The sequence below is a fragment of the Lissotriton helveticus genome, chromosome 3_2 (assembly GCF_964261635.1).
Source record: "Lissotriton helveticus chromosome 3_2, aLisHel1.1, whole genome shotgun sequence".
Lineage (NCBI taxonomy): Eukaryota > Metazoa > Chordata > Amphibia > Caudata > Salamandridae > Lissotriton > Lissotriton helveticus.
The window spans coordinates 47,598,557-47,622,381 of NC_136062.1; the positions used below are offsets into that span (position 1 = coordinate 47,598,557).

The following is a 23,825-nucleotide window of genomic DNA, read 5'->3' on the forward strand; positions in this document are numbered from 1 at the left end:
AGACACCCCTTTCAGAGATGTCTGCAAGAGTCTAACACTAATCAGATTGTCTACCGAATTACCAAATGTACCACTATAGGATGGGCCTTTCAGTGAAGGACCTCAAGATTCTTTACCCTGCGTTGTCTGTAGTATTGTGTTTGTTTTGACGGCAAATTGTATTTTGTGTCCTATTGCACGATCCTGTTTGCACTCATTCATGTTTTTTTCCCCCTTTGCAAACAGATGTCAACGAATGCGACGTATTTCCGGGCGTGTGCACGAACGGGCAGTGTGTCAACACCCTGGGGTCCTTCGTCTGCCAGTGCCCGAGCGGCATGACCCTGGACTCTTCGGCAAGGACGTGCATCGGTAGGACTCCAAACTGTTGCAACGACAATGCAGGAGTCGTAAATCATATTAGATCCCAGTGAACATATATTTTAGTTGAAGTTGCTGTGTAGGTTTATGAATGCATTTGATAACATTTCCTTTTAATTGCGTGCTGTCCGAAATATAAACTGAGTATTCTATAACTGCTGTATTATTTTGTACTTTTTCTGTACACAACACCAATTGTGAGCATCGGAGGCTACCCAGTGCATCCTGGGAGCGCCTTAGCAATGGTGGATGGCATTATGAAGCAAGCATAGTCAGTGATATCATGTGTTTAAATCAGTGCTCAATTTGCAATAAATAAAGTTCAGGGGTGGGCCAACAAATTTGTCTAGGGTACACAGTGCTTGGCGCCACCCACTGGACCCACCAGAGCTTCCATATGCCATTGGAATTTGGCAGCAATTTTGAGAGCGTAGGGTAGCTGCAAGGCCCTGCACTTCCCATGCTTGTTTTATGAATGAATGAAAGGGATTTAATATAGCGCGCAGCTACTCAACAAGAGTGTCTCAGCGCTGGGGGATCATGTGGCAGGACTCTGCAGCGCAACAAATTCTTGAAAAGCCAAGTTTTAAGATATTTCTTAAAAGTAGCGAGGTTTGAAGTGGCTCTCATGCGTAGTTGGTAATCTGTTCCACTCCTGTGCACCCAAAAACCCGAAAGACCTGCCCCCCAAGCGAGCCAGCGAACTTTAGGGGTGCGGACGAGATTGGAAGAGGAGCATCGTAAAGACCACGCTGGAATGTAGCGGTTTACGTGCTTATTGAGATAGCTGGCTCCTAAGTATTGCGATAGCTGGCTCCTAAGCCATGAAGGGCTTTGAAAAATATCTCCAGGTCTTTGAAATTGATTCTTTCCTTCATTCACAACCAATGTAGGGTTTTAAGGATGGGGGCCATGTGGGACCTGGGTTTGGGTCTAAGAATCGCCCAGGCCGTGGCATTTTTTACCACATGCAGGCGCTGGTTGAGACAGCCTGGTAGACCCGGGTTCAAGATATTAGCATAGTTTAGTCTTGACGTTACCAAGGCTTGGACCACTATCTTCTTGGTATCTGATGACAGAAGAGGTAGGAATTTTTTTAGCATACAAAGTATGCCAAAACAGGAGCCAACCAATACTTGAATCTGGTACCTCATGGAAAGGGCACTATCCATGAAAATGCCCAGATTTGTAACAAACGTTTGGGCTAAAAGGAGGGGAGATAACTCCTCCGGCCACCATAAACTCCAATTGCTCATTACTGGCTGGTCAAAAAAGACAATCTCAGATTAATCCAGATTGCATTTCAACTGATTCACTGTGAGCCAGTTGAACAGCTTTGTGAGGCAGGATCTAATATTGTCTCCTTTAAAGTCGGCTCCTTTTTTACAAGTGAAAATCAGTTGTGTATCATCTGCGTAGGATATAAGCTTGCCACCGCAATCCTCTACTAAGGGTCCAAGAGGAGACACATATAGATTGAAGAGGGTGGCACTGAGTATGAAGCCCTGGGATACTCCTACCGTCATGCTAGGCATGGGAGATGAAAAAGGAGGCATCCAAATTTCCTGATATCTGTCGTTCAAGAAAAAAGTAATCCAGGCCAGAGCCGTTCCACCTATGTCCAAGTTCCTCAATCTATCAAGAAGTCTCTCGTGTGAAATCCTGTCGACGGTTCCACATGAAGTAGGGATCATCGCAACCTAACTTGTTGTGAACCTCAGAATGTTTCATAGCATGAAATCTCCACCTGGTGGGCGGTGCCTCTTTTGCTTTCCCAGGCAGGGTTGGTGGAGCAACATGTAAGGGTATGCGAGGAGCACTGAAGGCCACCTTAAGTAGGATAAGCTTTTGTTCTACTGGTTATGGTGAGCATGGAAAACATGCTGGCTGAACTTTAATAATGGATACCCCCGTTGGCTAAACTGTGTGATATAGAGTGAGTTGAGTCTTGCTTCTCTATTCGTTAAAATTCTAAGCAGATATATCTACTTAATAAGCTAATCTTCAGCGTTAGGTGCAACAGGAAAACACAAGACATATATATAGGGGCCTGTGACTAAGTAAACAAATCCGAATGTGTAGTGTCTGCATGGAACATGCAAGGACATCCCCTCGTGAGGCACTCCGGAAGGGATCAAAAAAGTGATTCCAGAACTTCTTTAGAGGTTTGCAGGATTTTAATGTTCAAAAGGTAATGAGGTAGCAGTTTCTCACTGATATTTAAGTCATATCAATGGCAGTAGGTTAAATGCATACATATCAATATGTTCATCACGAACTCCAATGCATTTCGGGCGTGAACGCCCTTTATCAAGGAAAGCTGAAAGAATGAAAACGAGCCCAAATTAGGGTAGTAAAAACGAGTAATAATGGAAACTGTTCGTTAATAGCATTAAAGTGCCTATCAATGAAGGGGAGTGAAATATTAAAAATTATACGTGAGTGCAGTATGTGGGGTACTAGACTAAAGGAAGTGCAGGATAACCGAAAGAAGGGGTGAAAAACAGAAGAGAAGGTGAAAGCGGTGAGAGACATAATCTGCCGCGTGGTGACAGGCGAGTGCAGTAACGCTTTAAAAAGACGGGGTGCTTAAGCGTTAAACAAACAAAACTTACTTTGGCAGAGTCGCGGTAGCGCTCGCTACTCCAGTTCACTAGTTTAAAGTTGTCAGAGTGAATACACCCCGAGTGTATTCACTCTGACAACTTTAAACTAGTGAACTGGAGTAGCGAGCGCTACCGCGACTCTGCCAAAGTAAGTTTTGTTTGTTTAACGCTTAAGCACCCCGTCTTTTTAAAGCGTTACTGCACTCGCCTGTCACCACGCGGCAGATTATGTCTCTCACCGCTTTCACCTTCTCTTCTGTTTTTCACCCCTTCTTTCGGTTATCCTGCACTTCCTTTAGTCTAGTACCCCACATACTGCACTCACGTATAATTTTTAATATTTCACTCCCCTTCATTGATAGGCACTTTAATGCTATTAACGAACAGTTTCCATTATTACTCGTTTTTACTACCCTAATTTGGGCTCGTTTTCATTCTTTCAGCTCTCCTTGATAAAGGGCGTTCACGCCCAAAATGCATTGGAGTTCGTGATGAACATATTGATATGTATGCATTTAACCTACTGCCATTGATATGACTTAAATATCAGTGAGAAACTGCTACCTCATTACCTTTTGAACATTAAAATCCTGCAAACCTCTAAAGAAGTTCTGGAATCACTTTTTTGATCCCTTCCGGAGTGCCTCACCAGAGGATGTCCTTGCATGTTCCATGCAGACACTACACATTCGTATTAATCAAGCGTTGACGGTAACGCTACCCTGAGTGCACCCACACTATTTACCTATAGATACAAGTGATTACTCTAGCAGTGCACCACCTATTTTCTTCTCCTTGTTAAGTAAACAAATCCAACATTGAGTTCTCATGCGTTATGCTAACTCCATCTCCATCCTTCCCCTAGAATGATTAGCTCCATCACTAGTGATGCGTGGCCTCTATTTGGAGGTAATAGGCAAGTTTCATGGCTGAACTGGGTAAGTGAGTTCCCTTGCTGGTATAGGGTTGAACACCTTTGTTGTGTCACTACGGGTGTTTACATCCCTCATTTGCATCTAAGATATAAAGGCAAAGCCGTGTTTGTGAAGCTGCTTTTAGCAGTACACAATTTATGCTTTTAGTCGTCCTCCTACCCCTTGAGGTAGTAAAGGATGAGCCAGTCTCACGCACCTCACTTGGCACAGCTCTCCGCAGTTTGCAGATCTGAAGAAGGAACTTATACCATGTCACTCGAGACTTCTCCGTGTTCTCCACCAACCCCTCTCGTTGCCTGCTAGCCATCCTCATCCCATCCCACCAGTGGGGACGAATGGATGTCTGGCATCATCTCTCCTACCTCCTCAGAGTCCACAAACCCATTACTGCAGTAGTGCAGCTTCATGCCTAAAAAGTGTCAACCACTGCCTGTCAAGGCTGGAATTGTCCAAAGTTACCATTGCATGTCAAGGCTAAGATTGTCAGCAGTGACCACTGCATGTCAAGGCTAGGATTGACAGCAGTAACGACTGCATGTCAAGGCAGGGATTGTCAGTAGTAACCATGGCATGTCAAGGCTGGGATTGTCAGAAGCAACCACTGCATGTCAAGGCTGAGACTGACATCGAGCTAGTAAATACTCATATTATTTGAGGCTTTAAATAGAAGGGGACCACTACACGTATATGCCTTAGTGTCCAGAAACTCCGCTTCCAAGGGTCCATCAACTAGATTCATAAGATCAAGAGAAAATATCCATGGTTAACATTGATAGCAGAAGGTCTCTCTCACCGGTGCGATATGAAACCTGTGGAAGGAAATAAATAATTCAATTTTGAGTTTACTATGGACATATTAACATTTAGGTTAACATAAGTCCATTTTATCCCACTGTCTGTGAATCAGTAATCCTTATGGTACACATTCTTTAGGACGAAGCCCCAATCAATGGCTACGGACTCCCAATAATAGCCTTTGATCCTATCACTTGAGAGCAGGCTCCATCGACTCTGGGGAGGACCAATAGTTATCAAGACCAAGTTTCTGCAGGAGTGGATTTAAAGTTTAGAACTAGGAGATCTTCTCTAAGCGGTGTGTAGCCATCAGATCTCTTATGCCTTCTCGATATGGTTCTAGGGCTGGGATAGTTCTCAGCCGGTACCAGCAAGTAAGAAGTCTGCATTCTCTTTTACTGTCCCCGACAACGCTCCCATTTGTGTACTACTTATATTAATGGCCCACTCACTCGTCTGGTTGTACACAAAAATCAAATAAAGTTTTCTGGTCATTTAGGCAGACTGCTGCAGTCCTCCAGAAAGTTTATTATCTTTAACAGTCATGGCTTCATTTAAAGAAGACCACAAGGAATTTTCACACTCATTTTTGGCTCATGCCAAAACCTGCTTATACCTGGTCCTACACCTCATTATGTCTGAGCGAGTGTTAGTCTTTACTGCAATTAGAAGTTTGCTTTTGGCTGACCTGCATTCATCGGTGTACCAGATTCCTGATTTGAGAAAACAGGGAAATGTGACTAGAGCGCAACACCACCCTCTGTTCCGCTAGTAGATGGGATAGATAATCAACATGATTCTCCACTCTGGGTTTAGCTGCCTATAGGGCTGGAGGATTTTTACCATCCAATTTCACCTGATGGTTTTACTATTGTTAGTTGGAAAAGGGCAACCCAGGTCCACATAACCCCAGAGTAATGGTTTTGTAGCTGAGTTATCTAAAAGTGTCAGGGTTAGTGCATGGTGATCACTATTGGATCGGTCAACCACTACCATGTCTAAAACGGCTGGCAATCAGAAAATAATCAATTCTGCTATGCTGGCCCGACCTATTAAATGCCATTTTACATTGTTGGTCTGAGGGAGTCCTACAATTTGTAACTCTAAGGTCAAAGTTAAGTGTTAGTGCTAAACCTGAGCTGCTTTGGGGGTCCATCTCACACTTGGTAAGTTTAGTTGCAGAATACAGCACTGGTTGTCACAGTCCACTGACAGGTCTGAAGGGGTGCCTGTTAGGGGTTCAAATCAGTTAAAAGCAGCTTTTCACAAGAAACTCAAGACTTGTCTTTTTAGGAAAATGTACAGCTTGCCAAATGCACCACTTAAGGGTCAGTAATGGAGTTTGCATTTATAGTGCGGGGACACTCCAGTTGGAGTATACAGATCCCTTATAAATCACCTAATAGTAATAATAATAATGAATGTGGTGTTTAAATGCCCATGCACCAGCAAGAGACCATTCTCCGTGAGCTCAGATAAAGATTGCTCTAATACATTTAAAACCCTGGTCTCTGCAGTGCTTGCTCCTGCTCCATTATAAACATTGAACATTTTTAAGATCAGCCCTGATGGGAGCTCAAGCCCAACTGCCATAACATCAAGGGAAGCAATGGAAATGTCTCTGATCTTACACTATAGGGATGTTTTTACCCAGATTCCCAGCCCCCCAGAGGGTCTGCCCCTTCCACTCTGTACTGCATTAACACAATAGGAAGTGAACCTACTTCTATGAAAGGGGAACACGCGCCATGTCTCTTGGAAGAGGGAGATGTTGTGGGAATCTAAAAATTTGCCCCATTCCACCTCGGAGAGCAATTTGATGATCCCTGCTACATTCCACTATAATATTTCAAGAGATGGCTGTTGGGCCAAACTCAGGGTAGGGGGATCTCAGGTCGCCAGCTCACCACCTGCGTTAATATCCACAGGCAAACGTTGCCCACTACTTGCAAAGGGCAGCCCAGGAGACCTTGCAGAATAGGTCTGCTTGGTTGACCCAGCCGTCATCCAAGGATCTCACTACCTTACCCAACATTCCTTAGCTTCAGAAGTTAGTCAAGGAAGAGCCCTAGTGGCCCCCCATTTGAGCAGTACTACCTTTATCCAAACTGACTTTGGCTGCCGTAGCACAATATTTAATCGAGATGCGGGTGTTAACTTGGGGGATGGTTCATGAATCGAAGACCATCAACTATCTATGTATATCAGTGTGGAAACATAACTTATTTTAATTACCCAAGTGGTTAAGAAGTAAATATGCTAGAATTTAAAAAGGCAGGTCCAGGATCAAACCTTCTAAGACAAACGTTACTGAGTGAAATCGTTAAAATCCTGTCTTGTGTATTTTTTCAAACATGTAGAAGTCTTCTAGGTTTTCTCAAGCGTCCAACCCACATTATCTGCACGTTAGAGAATAGTGAGCACAGGCCGCGTCACTCTGTCATCATGGAACGAGAGTTAACGTCCAGCACTGCAGACTCTCCCTCCCCCATGGGTCGGGGGTGTTGCCTCCACAGCACAAAACCATAATGTTATGTTTGAAACCCGCCCTCCTCTCCTCTGAGAGCGAACTTTCATAACTCATTAGTGGATGATGATTCAAACTAACCTCACAGCGCCCCCTAGTCCCAGCTCGGACTCCTCCTACACAAAAATTGAAATTTGGAGAATTGAAAGATGGCAGACAGGCTCTTCAAATAGCACATGTCTTTGAGTGACAACACATTTCTGTTCTCTTCACTTGCCAACAGATATCCGCTTGGAAACCTGCTACTTGAAATATGAAGATGAAGAATGCACCACACCTATCGCGGGCCGGCATCGGATAGACGGCTGCTGTTGTTCTGTGGGGGCAGCATGGGGCCCTGACTGCGACGAGTGCCCCCTCAAGGGAACACCAACTTATGAGAGCCTTTGCCCAAGAGGACCTGGCTTCGCTACCAGGGGGGAAGTGATAAATGGAAAGCCATTCTATAAAGGTACACAATGCAGAATCCCTACTCATTAGTGAATGACATGTGGGGGCTGAACGTGGGGGTTTGAGGCTATTCGTCGGATTTATGTTTGTATGTTTTTATTGATGCACGAGGAGTAGTAAAGTTGGACCATTTAAAGAAAGAAGAATGGGAAAAAAGAAGCATAAATTATGAAAAACACAAAAATTACTCTATAAGCCTGTTGGTCTAGGTGCAGAGTGATAATCATCCACTAGCAGCACATTTTTTCCGAACACCTTTTGCTCCACTTTCTGCTAAAGTCTTTATACATATATATATTTTTTAATTTGATTTATTCTAGTGCTTCATGCAGAGGTGGATGGCATTACTGACAACATTTTTAATCATACCTGGAGCATCTTTAATATAAGGCACTGCAAATGAAACCGTATAGTTTGTGGAGTGAAAGTGGATTACAAATACTAGTATGTGATGGAAAGGAAAGAAAATGCATTTCAGATAATATTGCCACACATACAAACACACTGCAGTACCTTCTTAAATCATACATTTGAAATTTGAGGCACACCATTGGATCAATGAAATACCATCCCCCATAAGTCAACCTTTGGCATTCCTATTAAAGAATTGCTTAATTCGGATATGTTACATGGGTCATGATTTTTTCCTTTCGTCCTAGTAATTTGACCTAGAGAAAGTGGGATATCTGGCACAGGGTTTGGCACTTCCATACATGTTTATACGACTGACATGCTGTTCCTCACAGTGTTATCCCTGCATGAAGTTTCTCAGCTTGTATATCTACTCAGTTGGTCAGTCCATCGCTCCTACAACAAGCACATTTATACTTTTGTTTGATTTGATAAATTCATAGGCTGCACTCTCAATTGTCTCTCTTTTTTTGATATGAATGTTGAAAAATTGTTCATTTATGTTTCAATTCCATGTCATGTGGAAAAATATATCGTCTACCATGTGGCATCTGTACTACTGTACTGCCTTCTCTTCTAATACAGACCTGTCCGTGAAAGTGCTTGAGTACCTTGTCTCCTATGCTCCATACTGCACACTTGAAGGTTGTGGCAGTAAAATAAATCAGATATGCTCAGAAAATCCTTTCAGTGCTCTATTATTTGCATATCTGAAATGCTGTCTCTCTGTGCAGCATTCGGTTTGTTAAGTTTCCAGCTCTTTAGGTTGGAGATTAAGGTATTTTAGCTTACTGGTATTCTCTTGACAACATACTCCAAGGTATTACATAGTGTCCTTGCACCTTGGTGGTTGGTTACTCCACAATCTCCCTAAGATCAGTGTTTTCCCAGGGGTTCCACATACAGATTCAAATTTGCGGGTAAATGAATTGAACCTTGAGGTACTCCACTCACCAGTGGGAATGAAGCACGTAGGGCAGATTCCATCTGCTCAAAATGTATTCTTCCTTTAGGACGGGTCCAATTACTTCAGAACAAACCATCTGGCCTCTATGTGCATGAATAAAGGATGAAGGAGAACCTTATGTATGGTGCTATCAAAATATGCATAACCGGGACAACGGTATTACCAGGACTGAGACTGTGCAGAGCGTGATCTGGTACAAGCGGTTTGCACTCTCTCTATTATACTTGTTACTGTAGCCCAGAATGGTAGCAGAAGAGAGACAAGTGATTGCTCTGGGAGCTGGAAATTTACCACCTTCTTAATTATGTGCCCGAAGTATGGAAGGTTCAAAACAAAAGATAGATTTTGATTGGGAGACTTGGACTTTCCTGATCTGTGAATGGTCTCAGCCTTTAAAAAGGTTTCTTTTACATCACTTGGCAAACAGCTGAAACACAGACCAGTAATAAAGCTGCCACGGTGGAATCATCAATGAGAGATGCAGGTTTATTGACAAGACATTATGTAAAGTTTTATGATGGATGTCTGTGGTATACGCTAATAAAGTAAGGGTTAAGATTGTCTTCTGACAGGTTTTTCAGAGGGCTCTTGGGATTTCTTATTGTTTAGAGGGAGGGCTCTTCCCTGTAAAAAAGTATAGCTCTTCAGGGATGAAGCTGGGGCTCACTTTATGCTGAGAATATCCTGCAGTTAAGGAGGATGACAACCCAAGGACTTTCTCCCATGCCATAGTTATTTCTCTTTTAGGTCTCGTTTTTGTCTTTATTATGTGTGAGAAAGTCTCAGGCAGCCAACTATAGTGATTGAGCACGTTGCAGCTCTTTTGGGAGATATCACGCAAGCCTTCTCTGGAATTAGTCAACGTGGTCCAAAGTGGAACTCACCAGCAGCAATGCAACATTTCTTTTTTATGATAGTAAAACATCTCCAGAGGCACCATCAACAGTTTATGGCACTTTAATCTACTTTGTCAGTCTCCTTGGGGCCTCTCTTCCTCCGATGGGAAGCAAGTTTAGGGACTTGAGGGCAGGCGTGATGTGTTCATAGCAGGTGATGTCTGTTATGAGCCGTACAGGCATGTTTAGTACTGATCTGAGGAGGGCGAGGTGAGTTTTCAGGATCCATGTGAGAATAGCATTTCCGTAGTCGAGTTTGGAGAGTACCAGGAATTGAACAACCCATTTTAAATCATCCGAGGGAATGAACGGTTTAATTTTTTTGAGGTGTTTTAGAGTGTAAAGTGCTCCTTTTGTTGATTTTTTGATGTGGTCCTTCATTGACAAGTTTTTGTCCAGGGTGAAGCCTAAGGATTTAGCCGAGTTAGATGGAGTGAGAGAACAATTTAGGGCCTTCAGTTTGTTGATCCAGTCTTGAATTGGAAGGTGGTTCCTTTTGGGGGAGAACAGGATAACTTCTGTTTTGCTGGCGTTCCATTTTGGATGGTTAGAGGTAAACCATGACTGTATCTTATTCAGTGTAACATTGAGATGCAGGATGTCACTGGGAGATTTGATTTTGTAGTAGAGTTGTGTGTCATATGCATAAAGGTGGTATTTGATCTCAGCTTGTTTTAGGATGATAGTAAGGGGTTCCATGAAGGAGTGAAAAGTGAGGGGGAGAGGATTGAGCCCTGGGGGACACCAAGAGTGACAGGTGTGGGTTTCGAGAGGCAAGACTTGATTTTGATTCACTAAGTTAACATAAAAAAGCAGATTTGGACATTTCAGAAAAGGCCAATTTAATCTTTCTGTACCAAATGCACGAGACCAGTACAGTTGGTGGGTTGAAACGTAAGGTGTGCGCGTTCCTTTACGCACATAGCAGAGCTCATTTGCAATGGACAAAGCCCTGTGCGAATGAACTCCACCACTGTCAGGTGAAGAGCAGACTTGAAAACAGCGAGGCTATGATGGTCTTAAAGTTGCCATCTTCCAGTACGGTTTAGAAGGTCAGCCAGCTGGGGTGTTACCTCTTTTGTGGGGGCCACTCCCTGTCTCTCATGCCAAGGGCAGTTAGTATCTGGCAGCACACAATCAGCTGGTGCTCTGAAACAGCGAACCTAGGCCCTGTTGGGCTTATGTACCTTCAGTAAAAATTTGCTCAGAGCATTTTATACCAAGTGCAAGAAACCCAGGTCCATTAACTAGTGGGCCACCATTATGCAATGGGGCTCTGCTGTTTAGAAAATAATTTCCACGTGTAAATTCTTCTTTAATAGCAAGACATCCTAATAAAAATGAAAACGTTATTTGCTGGTACCTATTTATATGCAAAAATAGTCATTAAATTTAGTTCCCAACTTTGAGCACAACCGTGGCTAATACTCTTCCTACAAGGCATACTTTCTGCGTTGAGCATCCAATCTGGAGGCGTTTAATTTGAGTGCCTCACTTTTTTAAAGTGTCTGCTTTACAACTTATGTAAATACCTTCACATATTTGCAAAAGAAGTCCAAAGCCATTATTTACTCAAGAGAGAGGCCTGACAGCGCATACACCTTGGCAATGCTATGGAACTATTATAAAATTCCTATTTATATCCCAGACACCCATTAAAAGGGTTTAACTCTCAACGGTTTAGGAGATTTACTATGGTCTCGATTGCTGTGAGTAGACTCCTTTAGCTATAAATCCAGAAAGAGATGTAAAACAATGTTGTAATCATTATAAGCTGGCTGTGGATGGGGACATTCTAACATATTTAATTTTAGCCTCTGGATTCCCAGTAGAGCAGTCCTGATATGGGATCCTTGTAGTAGTGAGGTGAAAGGGCTGTTCTCTGTGCTCTAACAGGGAGTACGGGAATCACTTTCATCACAAGTAAGGCCCACGCTTGACCTCCTTGTGGATTTCAGAGTCAAGTGCAGCACACTTGTTTCATCGAGTTTTCTAACAATATGTTCTCTTTACACAATTCCATAGGAAAAGTTGAGTGCACTGAAAGCCTGGATCATTCAATGATCCCTACCGTGGTCTGTGTTCATCTCAGCACCCCTATCTGTATTCCTACCTGCCCCCTCACATATGTTAAAGACTTGAACCATGAGCAGCTTCTTGAAAGACATAAGAGGAATGTGAAGTAGAGGTCACAAATGGTATGTGGTACTAACCATGGCGACTCCTCTCCTCCTTCAGACATCAACGAGTGTAAAATGATCCCCAGTCTGTGCACGCATGGGAAGTGCAGAAATACCATTGGGAGCTTCAAATGCAGATGCGACAATGGGTTTGCAATAGATTCCGAAGAAAGGAACTGCACAGGTAAGCGAATTCACAACGCTCCTTCAACTTTTCGATGTAGATTTAGAAATACAAAAATGCTTTTTGAAGCTAATATCCACCTGTTTTGGGTCCTTTGTAGATATCAACGAATGCCAGATATCTCCCGACCTGTGTGGCCAAGGCAACTGTATAAACACTCCAGGGGACTTCGAGTGTGACTGCTTTGAGGGATACGAAAGTGGATTTATGATGATGAAAAACTGCATGGGTAAGTTTAAGCGACACGTATTAGACAGTTACACTTACATAGAAACTTCAGGCTGTTAATGTGTTTGAAGATGTCTGACTGTCCAACAGGCTTGAGAAATATTTCAGATGAGCTAAGGGCACTACCTGAATATTCCAACTCATATATTACATCAGTGACCCATAAAACCACCCTCATCTATATTCATGAGGAACACACTAAACTATACATTTAGACCAATGTGTACATGTACATGGTGCCAAGGTCAAATGTAGCCCTCTCGAGAGCCTGTATTTAAGATACCTTGGGTGAAGTAGACAGTGAGGGAAGAGACAGTTTCAATTTACTAGCATGCACATACTTTTTTATCATGTTGATTGTACATGCGGAGCTAGGCAACGGAGCACCGGTTCATGTTGCCAACCAATGACAATTATTTTCATTATTTTACAGACACACACATATATATATATATATATATATACATATATATATATATATATATATATATATATATATATATATATATATATATATATATATATATATATATATATATATATATATACACACACACACACACACACATACATCTCTAGTGGATTCACTGTGACTTGAAAATCAATGAGGGTGCGGTATTGGAGAGAACCCTTGTGGGTCGGTGGTAGTTACTTCCACATGTAGGTGTGCCTACGTGACTTGATATTTCCCTAGTTCCTGATGGGGCTTGCTGGGCCTTGCAATCCAATAGTTGACTCTTCCATATAACCTTCTGGAGTGAAGAAATGTATGCCATTTATTATATTTTTGTTTTATAGATTAGTTTATCATATTTAGGGTTTTCTATAGTGCTATAAGCCACTTAGGTAATCTCAGAGTGATATTGATTAAGTTGTTTCTCAACCTAACCTAAGAGGAAGAGAAATATATGTGGCCACTAACGAGTGCCTTTCACCACATTAACCTTTCTGTTTTTATATGCACAAATTTCTTCTGTGTTGTCTAAGAAGTATCAGGCTACTTTTAAGTGCCATTATGCGCTGACTCTATGAATGGGCGAACTTGGTGATCTGTTGAGAAATTATGCATTATGTAACATTAATACTGTGTTATAGCAACATGAAAATAATACCCTTTAGCATCAGGATTGGAAAATAATTGAATCCTCTCCCAGAAGTCCATTAAGGCATTACCGTCATTAATCTACTCTCCTCTTAAAACCAAAGGGTTTAGAAATGAGGATAGGAAAAGCAAATAATGAAGCATACTGGTACTAAACCATAAAAGCACACACAGTGAGAAATTTGAAGGAGTTAGAATTGTGGTACCTCATCCACTTCAGGGCACTGACTTCCACTGGGCCACACCCAGCAGAGTTGTGCCAGTACAATCTGTTTGGATGCTGCCAAAGAAGCAACAGAATACTCTGTTTAGAGAAGCTATGATAATATTACATTTATGAACATTGAGCTCATTCTAACCACCACTGTGAACACATGAAGCTCAGCACATCATCATCTTGATTGCTGTGCAATACCAGCTTGTCCATCTTGATGTTTAAAAAACGGATTGAATGAATGAATGAAAATGTATTGTTCAGTTAATAAAAACTTACAATATAACACATTTATACACATTTCATACATGTTACCATTATTAAACAATAAAAAAACACATTTAAAATAAGGGTTAGTCCCACAGTAAGAACACTCAATCCATTTAAATAAAATGTGTAAAAAACCTACACGTAAAGTGCATTTACTGATGACACAATCCGCCTACTGTTTCCTCTACCTACAGTACCCCATTTATTCTCTTCGGCACTAACTTGCAACACACTATTGCCCACATGCATCATTGAGAATTGCATTCGCAAACGGTGCGAATCGCAATTTTCGGCCGTCTGCGAATGCAATTCTCAAATTTTGGATGCATCATGCTTTTCGCAATTTATGGAATCGCAACCATGTTGCGATTTCTCAAATTGCGTTTGCATTTAAGAAATCGCAATTTGAGATTTCTTAAATGCAATGCATGATAATTTTTAAATTGCGAATTCGCAAATTGGAAGGGGTTAATTAGCATGAAGTTGAACTTCATGCTAATTTACAGAAAACTTTCAAACATGCACAAGTTACATATTTGAAAGTTTTAATCCACACACACACATGTCCTTGGGGCATGTGTGTGTGTAAATTGCATTTAAAGTTAAATTTCAGGGGTGCAGGGAGGGGTTCTTTGGACCCCCCCTGCACCCTTGAAATTGCATTCACATTTTGCGAATTCGCAAATTGAAAATCGCAAAATGTGAATGCCTTCCCATTCATTCCTAGGGGCCTTTTAGCCCATAGGAATCAATGGGAAGGTTTTCCTTAATTGCGATTCGCAAATTGTGAATCGCAAATAATAAAAAATAAGGAATCGCAAAAAAAGTTGCGATTTTTTCATGCATTGCCGTTTGCGATTTCTGAATTGCGATTCCTTAATTTTCGCAATTTAGGAAACGCAAACGGCAACAATGATGCATGTGGCCGTATGAGTGGATCTAACCATTCATAATGTGTAGCATACAGAGTCCTAGTTTGTTTATTATTAACACCTGGTTTTACAGAGCGAACCTACTACAAGCAAGATTTAAGGAACAAAGCGCCTCTTTTAAAAGATCTACGTAAGGCTTGCCAATGCAAAGCCCTAATTATTTCATGGTATTCCAATTACTCTTGTATTAAAAACTTTGCTTCACTCGTTTAGGATTTACCTGTTCTTCTAAGTAATTTGTCTATCTACCCTTCTAGGTGTTTTTGCATGAATTAATATAATAATTATGATAAGAGCACTTTACTGGGCACTATTAACCAGTTACCCCTCTGCTATATCAACGAACTTTAAAAATCGTCCACTATATTGTAAAGCTTCTCCCTGCAAGCAGGCTATTACTGCTTGGCAGCATGTTTATATAGCTTGGTGATTAATGTCCTCCTATAACAGACTTCTGCATTCAGCTGATAGAGCTGGGCGACTACAAACAATATGGCAAATATCTTCTCTCTTGTAGTTGCAGAAGCGGCATGACGTTTCACTACCTTTCTTTTTCCAAGCTGGTGCGTCACTGCAAAATTGAAAATCGCCAAGCCGGAGTCTCATAAGCTTCAGTCTAACATTTAGGCCATTCTGATCCCCTAGATAATTCTGAGGGTTTGATTTACCATATGTTGCAGTTACCATCCATGCATGGGATCTTTTCGCCAAATAGTGATGACATTTTTTTACTGCACCCATTAATAACTCTGTTAAATGCAGACTGAGAGAGGGGTAAGGCCCTTAGTTGTTCTGCCTTAAATGTAGATAAAGCCAGATTAAAATATTCATGGGCCTGCGTGTGTTTATGATCACTTATTGCCTCCCAAACAACTGTCATAAGTGTGGAATTATTATAATTTCCAAGTTTGTGGCAGAATTTCAAATATGCCCTAAGCTGTTTAAGTACTGTCTTCTAAACCCAAACTCTAAGTGCTAGCGATGCCTTCTGAGGGAGATTAAACAGGCAACAATACATTCCTGCCACAAGCTTATCTATGCTGTTATCAACCTACCCTATTAGAATCTCCACACTGTTTATCAAAGATGGAACATGTTTAGCTGACATAACTTGTAATAGTGGCTTGAGGGACAGCCCTTTTAAACTATTCAGGAGGAAAGCAAATGCTACAGTTAAAGAATGATTCCTTCTTTATAGTGCATCACACTGGTTCTTAAATGAGCCCCTCGCGTCTAGTATGACACCCAGATATTTATACTCTAGATCAGACTCCAGCACGGACCCTTCTATACCGAGTATAGGGCGAGCTGCTATACCCCTTGACACCAACATGGTTTTTGTCTTGTTTAAGTTGATCTTTAACCCTTGGGACAAAGCATACAAAGCAGTTTAACTAATTACCTGATGCATCCCCACCTTTGTGTAGCTCAGCAGAACAATATCCTTGGCGTACAATAGGTGGGAGACCTTGAAACCAGCTACCAACGGAGAATGTGTAAGTTAATGTCATTCAATTCTGAAGAAATATCAGCAAGATACAAATTAAACAGGATTGGGGCCAAGACACACCTTGTTTTCAACCGTTCGTTATTAATCTTTTTTTTAGATGGTTGTGCCTTAGCCCAACCTTACTCTTGTCAAAGTGTTCGTGTACAGCAATGTAATCGCTCTCAAGAGTTTAGTTGGAATTCCTAGTTTTGATAACTTATCCCATAGAATATTCCTCTGCACCGTATCAAAAGCAGAATGAAAATCAATAAAACACAAATATGAGACTCAGTATATTTTCAATTGATTCTTTTTTCCTACTTCCGAGCGGGTAAATGTAAGCATTTATTATCAAAAAAAATATTTTTACAGCAGGGATATAAATCTGGAATTTAGAGGAGGCTTCAAATGAATCTTTCTCAGTCAAAAGGCTACCTAGCAAAAAATAGAAGAAGCAATTAAATATTTCAATAATAAACAATAACAACTCTTTATTAGTTAATGTACTAGGCAACTATCAGAGAACGTTTACTGTAAGGAGTATTACTTGAGATGCCATATGTTGGGGACAAGAATGCCCTTATAATTTAAAACTGGCACAATAAATTGAAAAAAATAGTATGATCAAAAAATAAAAATCTTAATTCCATAGAAGTGAATCAAAGATTTCAATGCATGTCAACGTGCATTTCAAAGATAAAAAAAAGAGGATGAATTCACGAGAAAATTCAGACACATTAAAAGAATGTGATTGGGAGGCTAAACTTTTGAACTAATTCGTAAACATGGCTCCTGTCAATCAGTGTATCAGCATATGCCTAGAGGAAGAAGGGAGGGGGGCACAGTTAGCTTCCAGTAAAGCAGCAGGCTGTGCCTGTGTGCACTGCTCATTCATATTGTGCTTTTAGGTTGAAACCCCACATCTCTAACCCGCTGTTTCTGAGGATCTATAGCATGACTAGCTTCATGGCAATTTAAAAATCAGCTGTTGACTGTTTCAGAGATGGAAGGACTGGCTGTAATACTCAAGAGCCCCTGGGTGTTGGATTGGCAGAATTAAAGTGTTTCCACACTAACACCAATTTTGCAATAGCTTTGTTCTCGTAATATTACAGATTTACCTTAGACTGGCTATTTCTACACCTTTTCACCTTGCCCCCAATCACAACCGACCACATGTAAATGTAGCCATTAGTTTTTAATCATCCATTCATTTAAATATGGATGCATGCACTACTAATGACAATTAATGACAGGAGGTATTCAAAGACAACATACAAAGATAATTTGACAACAGAGATCTCCTGCTAGACCCTTCCAGTATTTCCTGCAAAGCACTTATGCGCAGATGCTGCCTGTTCTCCTACTTTCCCTGGCCCTAAACAACATTCTCAAAACACGTTAAGATTGGATATGAAATGCTCGAATCATCCATATATTGTTCTCTTTTTGCAGATATCGATGAATGTGAAAGAAACCCTCTTCTCTGCAGAGGCGGTGTTTGCCTCAACACTGAAGGAAGCTTCCGATGTGACTGCCCTCCTGGACACAGCGTGGCCCTGGATGGCTCAGCCTGCATAGGTACAAGGATGTTCTTTTTCTGTGGTTACTTCCAGGCAGTTTCTATTCGGGAAAAGGTGAAACCTGTGATAGTTGTGTAAATATAAATAATGGAAAGAAGTAAAGGAAAAGCAAGAACATTGTGTCAGCTGGCATGTGACAACATGCATTTGTAAAAATGTCCCACAAGTGCACTAACTACATTTCTCAAATGAACAATATTTGGAAATCTTGTGTTCTGAGTACACGTGAGTAGCATATGATACGCATAAAGCATAAATGACTAAAGGGGAGAGTGTTCTGCTTTAGTGTATTAGTCACATGTTACATTCTGAGAATGTGGCTTTATATGACAAATGCTAAACTACAAATGCCTTAAGCAATTACAGATGAATTCTGTTTTAGTTGTATGACCACAAGCAGTGTGCCAGGGAAAGCCATATTTAAATCATGTGGCATTAAACACTTCCATAACACCAGCACCACTAACTGGATATCCACCAGCCTCTCTTTTTGCCATCAATGGTGTGCAGTCTGTAGCAACTACTAAATTCATTTAAGGCTGTCATTAACGTCCATAGTTTGTAAGCTCTGATATTTACTGTAAAATTAGACTCAGACTTAAAGATTCTGCCTTAAAAAAACATTTAAAGGTAGCAAACACCAAGTCATGAAGTTCATTTAATACCAGATGTATGCATGATAACATGATTTCTTACATGTTTGCATACAAGCATGCATTTACTATCTTGTGTTTTATTTTCTTCCTCTAGATATTAATGAGTGTGAGCTAAGCGCCAATCTTTGCAAAAATGGCCGGTGTGTAAACTTAGTCGGACGTTATCAATGTACGTGTGATCAAGGATACCATCTTACAGCAGACAAATTATCTTGCATTGGTAAGTCCACAAAATTGAAAGCACACATTGTTAAACGTACACAGATCCAAATAGACAGTAATAAAAGTTTAAGTGCTACTTTATTTCATCCTCTTACTTTTTGGCAGCTGACTTCCAAAATAAGTGAATGCTAAGGGTGAATTGAAAAAAAAAATAGTTGTTTTCCCATTTTTATTCGCAACAATATTGATTTGCAACTTAGTATTAAGCTTTTCCTTACAGGGATGTAGAACATTGGAGGTTTTGCAACCATGAACAATGGAAAACATTCCGACCTTTACTAATAATGCAAAACATATTTCTTTCCATCTATGCCTTATGCAGCATTTTCTATTCCATATATTGTGATTTAAGACTAACAAACCTTCCTTTGTAAGGTAAGCATCACAAAAAAATAGTAGGATTTTTAGTAGTATAAATAGTAGGAAAAATAGTAGTAGTTTTACTCCTAATCATTGCAATTATGCATAGAAATTCTCAGCGAAGGGTATACTTGCCTAGGATAATTCTGTATACATTTGCCGTTATGCACGGAAAAGCTCTGCAAAAGCTACATTTACACATAAAACTTCTGCATCATTTTTACAACTTGGATGGGTTCTGTTACAGTGAACAATATCTTACTATGTACTGACAAGCACCTTGGGATGTGGCAACATCTTCACAAGGACGAAATAATATTCAATCTGGGAAGCATCTCAACACTTGATTGGTGGGAAAAAACCTTTTGCATGACCCATTTATTTAAAAGATCAACTGTGCGACGTTTATCAAATGCTGGTCAAGTTGCTTCTCCACTTTCCAAAACAACTTTTATGATCAGAGGGTAAAAACTCACAAAATTAACTTATTTAATGGTTGCTCAATTTTGTGGTCTTAAATTTTATATATAAAACTGTTCAAAGACCATAGAACTGTAGCAATATTCAGAAAAACTACTTGGCATACCTTGGCCAGTCATGTCATAAAACATCTTCACCATGTGGGTCCAGATTTATTGTTTGTAAAACCACCCGGAATTCCTAATTCCTTGGGGAATTGCACATACATTTACCACGTGCGGTGGGCAGGTGGTAAATGTATGCTTCTGCCCCAGAGTGGGGTTGGGGTACAGGGAGACGGTGTGGAGAGTAGGGGAGGGAAGGGAAATATAAATTCTCGAAGGGGGAGCAAAAAAAAAAGAACCTCGTAATTTTTCCAACCAGAAATACCGGCTGGAAAAATAGGGTCCAGTGTTTTACCAATCTGGAAACCTGACTGTGGGAACAGCAGCCCAGCCTGAATCATGGAGACTGGAATGCAGTAATTCTGCTCCAGATAACTCATAATCAGGGCTCACGGGTCAGATGAGGTGACTGTAGAGTGTCTTTATGAGATTCAATGTTAGCTTTATTGGAAACTCACTTTATTTGTGGTGTCTGCGCATTTGAGAGAATCATCATTTTCACATTCCTTGATGACGTTGTATTTTAAAAATTTCCCACACATCAACATACATTGCAGGATGTGGTATTTCTCACTTTAAATATCAACCACAAGAGCTACTACTATTATCTAGCATTGCAATAAAGTGTGGTTAAAATTAGTTCTAATGAACTATTAAATTTAGAGCAGGCATTAATTTTGCCTATATGTATCAGAAGCAGTATTTCTACACAACAATCTGGAATGTAAGAGGAAGCAAGTTACAAGGCACGTGGCCGCAATGTACGATAAAGGCCGAGCAGAATGATAAGCAGGATGGCTAAAGTGCATCAAGAAAGAAGAGCCTTATCGAACATCGGCGTCACATATAGACCAATATCGGTCTCTATAATACTGCCTATTTATTTCTCTTTCAGATATTGACGAATGCGGAATCATAAATGGCGGCTGTGATACCTTCTGCACGAACTCCGAAGGTAGCTACGAGTGCAGTTGTAGAACAGGATTTGCCCTAATGCCCGATCAAAGATCCTGCACAGGTAAGTTCCTTTCCAAGCTTCAAAACATACGGAAATTAAATGTGTTGGTCATAAAAAGTACAATTTACTTTGAAGAGAGCCCCCAAGCTATAATAAACGTTCTTTTTGTCTCTAAAAGTTATTAATATGTACTCAGTTGTACATAATGTAGAGCAGAGTGAAGCATACATATGATCTAACATACATATTGTATGCAGATACCCAATAGCACTGACTCAGATCCTAATGTACAATAAGCAGAACGGCTAACAGATCAAGTGAGAGTAAGAATTTTGGAGTGATTGCTTGTAGGAGTCTACCTGGAGTATATTCATTCCACAGTAAAGGTGCTGTATAAGAAGAGCTCCCTCGGCAGGAACTGAAGGTTGGTGCAGCTGCTTTTTGCTGTGGTTAGATGAAAATAAAATCCACAGAAAATGGAAGGTGAAGAAAGGGGATAAAGGTGGAGAGAAGAGCTAAAGGAAGGTGCAATTTTAGAATATAGAAAAGATAAAAGAAACGAAGAAGAAAAAAGAATATAAGATGAAGGGATTAAGGATAAAAAAGAGTGAGCAAGGAAAGTAAAGAAAGTAGGCGAAAGCATGTTTGAAGATATGATTGATGATAAGGGAAAACAGCCCTGCTGAGTACTGCTGAGTAATTGGACCCTGTACCTGTATATAAGGGCTTGAGGAAACCCTGTATCAGTCTGAAGCACTCCAACCATGGCACAGACCTGAGCACGCTACCAGCTTTGGGAGAGAAGATTCTTAAACTCAAACCCCTCCCAATTGAGCGAGTGGTCTTTGTCCCTCCCAGCCGACCTGAGCACTTTACACTTTCATTGAGTACACTGGGAAACCACTTATGGAGCAAAGAGGCCGCAGTTTATTATATCTTGTATAACACATGGTTTATCAAAACACATCACTTAGTTATTATAATACAAAGCATAAATGGACAGTACTTACACTGACATTGTACTTACTAGTACTTTAACAGCACAACTTGTCCCAGCCTCATACGATGGCCCCTTAGCAGGTGTCCTGTGTTTGTAGCTTATAGGCTTCCCTTGCTACTGCGACCTGTGTGAGTGGCTGTCCGGTCCATCCTGGGCTGCAAGGTCTGTGACCGCTTAAGCCTGACCCTTGCTGACCAAACGTTTGCTCCCAGTGCCCGTGCCATGAGGCATCCCAAGGACACTGTTTGAGCCACTCTTTGACCTTTGCTGACCAATCGCCTACTCCTAGTGCCCGTGCCTTGAGGCATCCCAAGAACACTGTTTGAGCCACTGTTTCTACTGAGCTCCTGATCTTTTCTGTTTGTCTTTGCGTGCTGTCTCCACCACAATGCCGGCGGTTCATCAATCATTGGCAGCTCCCCCTTCGACCATTCGTCTACAAGATTGCTGGCTGCTCTAGCACCCTGACTATATTGATAAGGAACATTCCCATGTCTACCCATATCAGGTGTACCCCTTCCGTCGCTTGGCATCCTGAGGTTCCTGAGGCTATGTCTCATGAATCCCCAGCTGTTTGCCCTGCAGGTTTTTGCCATGGAGATGTCCCGCTTCCACCTGGACCTCTCCACAGCCCAATGGTCCACCACCCACTTCTATTTGCGACGCACTATGATCTGTGACCATATGTTGTCCACTGGGCTGATCAATCTGATACTGACTATTAGGCCAGCTAGCATGGCCCCACTTTGTCCGTCCACCCCAAGACTGCCAGGTCATTGACCCCTCAGTGTACGAGTCCTGTGTCTGGTTTTCCTCCCCACTGCTGCGCCTCCTGTACGGCTGGCCTCCGTTGGCCACATGTCAAGCCTGGTCGTCCCAGCCCAGATACTGCTGTGTTGTGCAGCCCTATCCCTTTGTATTCCCACTGTGGCAATGCCCACAGCCATCTTCTCGCAATGTAGGAGTGTCCCACGGTTCCGACTCTACAGGTGCCATCCTGCATACCATAAACAGTGGTTGTGGAGCAAGGAGTTACCCTTTGGCTCCTGCAGTGCTCTCACGCAGCCACGTAAGGCTGTCCTCGAGTAACTTCTGCTCCGTATGCACTGCAATGTACCTCAGAACCAACTATTCCACTTTCATCAACTGACTTCTAACTTAGTTCTGACCCAGCCACAGCCTCACCATTCACGCCCCGGAGAGAATAGTCTGCAACCTCCCACACTCGCAATTGATAATGTCCATGACTCATCACAATGGAGCAATGCCTGCCGTTTCTCTGACCCACTAACCAAGTGTATGTTGCCTGACCCGATCTTCTAATAGCCTTAAACTTAACAAGCTAGGCCTTGTTTGCCTGCTATAATATTCTCCTCTACCCGTGTACTTCCATACACATCCTCTCCCTCGTGGGTGCACTGTCAACTAAATACTTCTCAAATGGCTTCTTACAGGCACATGCATCAAGGTAGGATTTTGCAAGTCCTTAATTGTGATAATTAAGGAATCGCAATTAAGAACTCGCAAAAGCCTATGCAATTAGAAATCGCTGTAAAAATAGTGATTCCTACACATTCCTTATTTGCGACTCGCAAATTGCGAGTCACAAATAAGGAGTGGCTTCCCATAGGAATGAATGGGAATTTGCATGTGCAATTTGTGAGTACCAATAGATTTTCGCAAATTGCGCATGCAATTTCAGGGTGCAAGGTTGTCAAAAGGACACCCTGTTGCACCCCTGAAATTGATCTGGGCGTATATGTTGCGCACACACATGCCCTAAGGGCACAAAAGTTATTTATTTAGGGTTTTTATAAATTACCATGAAATTGAACTTCATGGTAATTTGCGCCCCCTATTAGCGAAATCACATTTTTTTTTTACTTTAATGCATTGCATTTAAGGAATCTCAAATT

The 23,825-nt window shown here is 41.4% G+C and overlaps 1 protein-coding gene across 2 annotated transcripts in view; it reads left to right on the plus strand.

Annotated features, from left to right (window-relative positions):
• FBN1 (fibrillin 1) overlaps window positions 1-23,825 on the plus strand; it is a 713,526-nt gene that overhangs the window by 519,959 nt on the left and 169,742 nt on the right. For both annotated transcript variants that reach the window (XM_078684805.1, XM_078684806.1), the window contains exons 23-29: window positions 226-351; window positions 7,447-7,674; window positions 12,186-12,311; window positions 12,412-12,540; window positions 18,002-18,127; window positions 18,880-19,005; window positions 20,847-20,969. In XM_078684805.1, coding sequence (XP_078540931.1) covers window positions 226-351; window positions 7,447-7,674; window positions 12,186-12,311; window positions 12,412-12,540; window positions 18,002-18,127; window positions 18,880-19,005; window positions 20,847-20,969 — 984 coding nt within the window. The remainder of the gene's footprint in view (window positions 1-225; window positions 352-7,446; window positions 7,675-12,185; window positions 12,312-12,411; window positions 12,541-18,001; window positions 18,128-18,879; window positions 19,006-20,846; window positions 20,970-23,825) is intronic.